Genomic DNA, 6,000 nt, shown 5'->3' with positions numbered 1-6,000 from the left:
AATGGAGGGACATTTGAAGGTTTTTCACATGTGACAAAGTTCTGAGACCAGTCTTAAGGTTATAGCAACACGGCTCAGGGTTCTTTGTTCTAGGAGTGAGTTACCTAACTAAAGGTACAACCCCTCTCCAGGGCCCCCCATTCTGGACAGTTTTGGATCATTTCCTTGGTTAGGGTCAGCCTTCAGTCTGGGGAAGAGTGGAGGCAGTGTTTTGAAGAAGGAGTAGTAGCCCTTCTCCTTGGTCATGTGGCTGGACACAGCCACCCCTTTGTGAATTATTAGAAGAGGATCCTCACAGGCCAAGGACTACCCAGCCTGTTGCAGGCAGGCCTGTTCTCCCAGTTTGTTTCATATCCTCAGAGGGAGTGAGTGACACAGCCTGTAGAATAGGGAGAGGATCATGCCACAGCCTGTAGAATAGGGAGAGGATCATGCCACACAGGTCACATCTGCTGACAGTTGCCTACCTCCTTGCCTTTGAGACCTCCAAACAGTGTCATTCAGTACCCATCCTTGCTGTGATAAAGGCCCAAATGTGATCTCAAAATCCTCAACTCAGGGCTTTAGGCAGAATGACATTCAGCCTTAGCAGGCAAAAATGGGGGGACATGTCATTGTTATTTCAGTAGTTAATATTAACTTATGGGGCTGTAGGATGTGAGGACATGGTGCAGGAAGTCAGGGACCCTGAACAGAGGGACTGGCTGGAGCCGCGGCAGAGGAACATAAATTGTGAAGATTTCATGGACATTTATCACTTCCCTAATAATACTCTTATAATTTCTTACACCTGTCTTACTTTGATCTCTTAATCCTGTTATCTTCGTAAGCTGAGGATGTACATCACCTCAGGACCACTATTGTACAAACTGATTGTAAAACATGTGTGTTTGAACAATATGAAATCAGTGCACCTCGAAAAAGAACAGAATAACAGCGATTTTTAGGGAACAAGGGAAGACAACCATAAAGTCTGACTGCCTGCGGGGTCAGGCAGAATAGAGCCATAATTTTCTTCTTGCAGAGAGCCTATAAACAGACGTGCAAGTAGGGAAGATATCGCTGAATTCTTTTCCTAGCAAGGAATATTAATAATTAAGACCTTGGGAAAGGAATGCATTCCTGGGGGGAGGTCTATAAACAGCCGCTCTGAGAGCGTCTGTCTTATGCGGTTGAGATAAGGACTGAAATACGCCCTGGTCTCCTGCAGTACCGTCAGGCTTATTAGGGTGGGGAAAAAAAATCCCGCCATGGTAAATTTGAGGTCAGACTGGTTCTCTGCTCTCAAACCCTGTTTTCTGTTGTTTAAGATGTTTATCAAGGCAATACGTGCACAGCTGAACATAGACCCTTATCAGTAATTCTAATTTTGCCCTTTGCCTTGTGATCTTTGCTTTTGTCCTTGCCCTGTTACCTCAGAAGCATGTGATGTTTCTTCTCCCTTTTGCCCTTTGAAGCACGTGATCTTTGTGACCTGATCCCTGTTCATACACCCCCTCCCCTTTTGAAATCTTTAATAAAAACTTGCTGGTTTTGTGGCTCAGGTGGGCATCATGGTCCTACCGATATGTGATGTCACCCCCAGAGGCCCAGCTGTAAAATTCCTCTCTTTGTACTCTCTCTTTATTTCTCAGACCGACACTTAGGGAAAATAGAACCTATGTTGAAATACTGGGGGTAGGTTCCCCCCATAGGGACATCCTGGTGAATGTTACTTAGTGTGTACAAGCAAACAGCCAAGCACTGCTCAGTGGTAAATAATGTGGGCAGCACTACAGGTTTGTGGAAGGTTGAAGATCATGGTTTTGTTGAAGGCTCAGCCTGCACAGTTGTATAACTTTCTCTAACCATGCTTAGCAGCCTGGAGACACGATGGAGAAAAGAAGGCAGTTGGGTTGATTGAGGGCTCTTCCTGGTGGCAGTGGAAGACACACGAGCCTGGGACTTGAGGGGCATTGACAAGAGTGTCTTTGAAGAGATGATGGGCCTCAGAGTCTAGGCTATGTTTTATTAGAGAGGAAAGTCAAGCCAAGAGGAGGCCAAGAGATAGGAAGAAAATGGAGCTGTCAAGGGAATGGAGGTCTCAAAAAGGCCAAAGAGTAAGTGTAGGGGGAGTAGGATGAGGAGGAAGCCAGAGAGACCAGAGAGTGGGATGTTGGAGTTCAAGAGTTCAGAGGCAATGATCAAGTCCAAGGGGTGGCCATGGTGCAGTGACTGAGGAGGAGGTGATGGTAACTGGGATAGATGAGGTCAAAGGACTCTGAGGCTAGGATCCTGGATTGGTATTTGCATGGATATCGCCATGCTGGTCAATGACAATGGCTAGCCAGGACAGAAGGCTGTAGTACTACTTAACTGCATCTCCAAAGAACAGCAGCTTTCACATTACAGAAATAAGAGGTGGTGAATAAGAGTGGAGTAAGGAGAATGCCACCCTCAACTTTAGACCCTGCCATGTGTGGAATGTGGGAAGATGAGTGGTTTTCATTTGATAAGGCTGCAGGGGGAGAGGTGTCCCTGGGAGAGAGCTCAGTTTCAGCTAAGCTTGAGAAATGCAGGAAGAGCCCTTTAAGCATGAATTAAGATGGAGGGGGATTTGTTTACCAGACAATGGATCATGTGTGATGGGGGTAGAAATAGTGGGGAGAAGTGCCAAGTAGAGTGGGCCCATAACAGAGTGGGGATGAGAGAGGGGGAGATGATGGGTGAGAAGAGGGAGAGTTTGCATGTTGGGTGGTAGCCAGGGGCAACAGATACGGAAGTCATGGCTGAACTAGCTGACTTAAGTTCTGCAAAGGAATCTAAGTATGGTTTAGTGCTGGTGCAGGCTAGAGCTGATACCATAGGCTATTGACTGGAATTCAAAACAATATGTTGCTATTTAAGGATCTAAGAAGTTAGTCCATAAGACTCTCCCAGGAGAGTGATCACTTGGGTCTGCATTGTGCTGTTTGAAATCCTAGATAGGCCAACAGAGGGCTTTTCTCTTACTTAAGAAAATGTCCAGCAGTGACTAGTCTGGGATAGGGGTAGAGACTTCACAAAATCATCAGGGACCCAGGCTTCCTCCAGTTATGTACTTCACAAGGTGAGGGCCTTGCCCTCTTGATCACAAAGTGGTTCATGGACCTTCTGCCTTTACAGCCACATTGCAAGCAGGAAGGAGGAAGGGAAATGCCAAAAGAGGGGTCTGCCAGCTGGAAGCCCCCTTTAATGATCCTTCCTGAAAGCCCCAAGAATGACTTCAGCTTCCATCTCAGGGGCCTCCCCATCTGTAAGAGAGGCTGGGAAATGCAGTCTATTAGTTGATCACATTGCCTACCTCCCCCTGCTAAAAATCTATTTATATGTGGTCATACTGGTAAGGAAAAAGATGAGAATGGATATTGTGTAGGCAACCACGGTCTCTGCTGCAGACTTTAGAGAAACATGAAACTTAACTGAGCTTTGTGCACTGATTTTCTATCCATATGTAGCAGAGTTCCCAGGTCTCCTTATTTCATTTCTGGTTTAACGTTTCTTCCTTTAACCTAAATCACTCGGGCACTGCCTTTCATTGTAAGTTCTCCCCTCCATTGTCCTTTCTTTTTTTTTTTCTTTTTGAGACAGGGTATCACGCTGTGGCCCAGGCTGGAGTGCACTGGTGTGATCACAGCTCACTGCAGCCTCAACCTCCCAGGCTCAGGTGATCCTCCCACTTTAGCCTCCTGGGTAGCTAGGACTACAGGTGCAAACCACCATGCCCTGTTAATTTGTGTAGTTTTTGTAGAGATGGGGTTTTGTCCTGTTGCCCAGGCTGGTCTTGAACTCCTCGGCTCAAGAGATCCACCTACCTCCTCCTCCCAAAGGGAGTTGCTGGGATTACAGGTTTGAGCCACCATACCCGGCCCCATTGTCCTTTCTTCTAAGCCACATTGTGCTCTCAAATGTCCTTGGTCATGGAAGAGACAGGGGGTCTTCTTCAAGTTCTACCACAATATCAGAAATCACCTATATCAGTTAACTTTTGTTGTGTAGCAAACTACCCCAGAATTTTGTGGCTTAAAATAACCATTTTTATTATCTCTTAGGATTCTGTGGGCTGATTTGCCTTAGCTGGGCAGTTTTTCATCTGGTCTCACCAGAAACACTATTTTTGTGGTTTCCATAACTAGCAGTTATCCTAACAGATACAGTTACAGTCCTATATAGATTTTGTATGCCCAGATTCTCTCACACTAGGGATAAACAATGTGGTCCCCACCCCATCTTAAAAGGTTGTGTGTGTTGGTTGTATTAAAGAGAACATTGTTGAAGAAGAATTACTTAGGGTTTAAGTATTTAAAAACCTTCAAGAGTGGGGTTTTAATTTTGTATTAAAATTAAATTTTAAAGATTAGTAAGTGGATCACCTCTCTTTTTTTCCTACCATGGTTCAATGCCTTAATTGCTTTAGGTAACAGAGAGCAAATATCTGGAGAACCTTCTGTTTGGAGGGTGTCTTAGACCTGTTTCTAACCCAGAATCTTAAACATAATATAAAACCGTCCTCAAGGAATACACTCAAGATTCCTACACAAAGCTCTTCCTGAATTTGGAAGAAAAGAGTAAGACAAAGAAGTCATCCATGTTTCTTTGAGTCCTGCTACCTGCTCATTTAGTTTTAGGTAGTCCTCTGAGGCTTTGAGCTCAACAATATATGCTGGCTGGGTGCGGCGGCTCACTCATGTAATCCCAGCACTTTGGGAAGCTAAGATGGGAGGATCGCTTGAGGCCAGGAGTTCAAGACCAACATGGGCAACATAGCAAGACCTCATTTCTAAAAAATAAAAAACAAACAAAACCCCAATATATGTGAATCTGCTTTGCAGTTATAAGGCCTAATAAAGCAGTCATATTTTCCCATAATAGAAAGTACCTTTAAAGAATATGAAGTAATAGTGAAAAGATAAAAACTACATTTTTCAGAAAAGCAAATAATCATTTACATAAGTAAACACAGAATCAAGAACATATTTTCTTACCTAGAAAAATTAAACCATGACACAAGATGATGATTTTGATATTATTATTACAAAGAATTTAAATATACAAGTTTGGCTATGAAAGACCCAGCTAAGCCACTTAGGCAAAAGTCTATCTTTGATGTCATAGTTTCCAAGAAGTATCATAAGAGTCAAACAGTTAAACATTTCTCTGTGCTTTTTTTCTATTTTCTAGAAATGTTGTAGAGAGAAGCTCATCAACTTACTTATACAAATCAGATATACTGAGGAGGGGAGATAAACTGACATTTCCATATTTTATAATATAATGTGGAAAGATTCAGAAATGACTGAGAAGATACAGTGATACGATATTTAAAGCAAATATTGGCATATCTTATACAAGAAAGGCATCTTACAATAATATTTCTGTTGGTACATTACAATTTTTCAGCTAGTAATTCTAAAATGCCAGAGGTCCTATGATGCAATATCAAAAAAACCAGGGAACTGACATACAAAGTCAAATATAAAGATAGTAACATTCAGTCATCCACAGATAAAAGGCTATCTGGACATAAGCCTGAAACAAGCAAGACGCCATCCACTGCGATTTCGCCGGTTTTGCCCTTGCCACGTTCTGCTTCAAAAATGATCTAATAATGGAGAGAGAATAAAAAAATTACTCCAAACTGTTCAAAACAATGATATAATCAAGCTATTTAATAGCTATTAACTCGTGTCCCTATTTCATAGAAACCGGCTTCGACATTGAATATACTGTAATAGATTATTTTTTGGATGCCAGGTGTCTGCGCTGAGAGAACTACATTTGGTGAAAACAAGGTCATAGCAAAGCCCACATAGATTCTGAAAAACGCCATAAAGCTGAGAAGAATAAGATTTAAAAGGAAATTTTGGAATTCACATTTAAAGAAAAGCAAAACAAAAAATAAAATATGGTTTTCTTTACAAAAACCAAGTGAGAAGAAATTTGATATTCCCCTTGAACATCTAATAAAAAACTATATAGTCA

The 6,000-nt window shown here is 42.4% G+C and overlaps 1 protein-coding gene across 2 annotated transcripts in view; it reads right to left on the bottom strand.

Annotated features, from left to right (window-relative positions):
* Positions 1-5,030: 5,030 nt before the first annotated feature.
* The window catches only part of EGFL6 (EGF like domain multiple 6), a 64,054-nt gene continuing 63,084 nt past the window's right edge, over positions 5,031-6,000 (bottom strand). For both annotated transcript variants that reach the window (XM_528894.5, XM_009438772.2), the window contains exon 12: positions 5,031-5,620. In XM_528894.5, coding sequence (XP_528894.1) covers positions 5,510-5,620 — 111 coding nt within the window. In that variant the 3' untranslated portion in view covers positions 5,031-5,509. The remainder of the gene's footprint in view (positions 5,621-6,000) is intronic.

This window comes from Pan troglodytes, chromosome X (assembly GCF_028858775.2).
Source record: "Pan troglodytes isolate AG18354 chromosome X, NHGRI_mPanTro3-v2.0_pri, whole genome shotgun sequence".
NCBI lineage: Eukaryota > Metazoa > Chordata > Mammalia > Primates > Hominidae > Pan > Pan troglodytes.
Note: the sequence above shows the minus strand (reverse complement) of the source record. Positions and strands in the feature narration are given on the sequence as shown.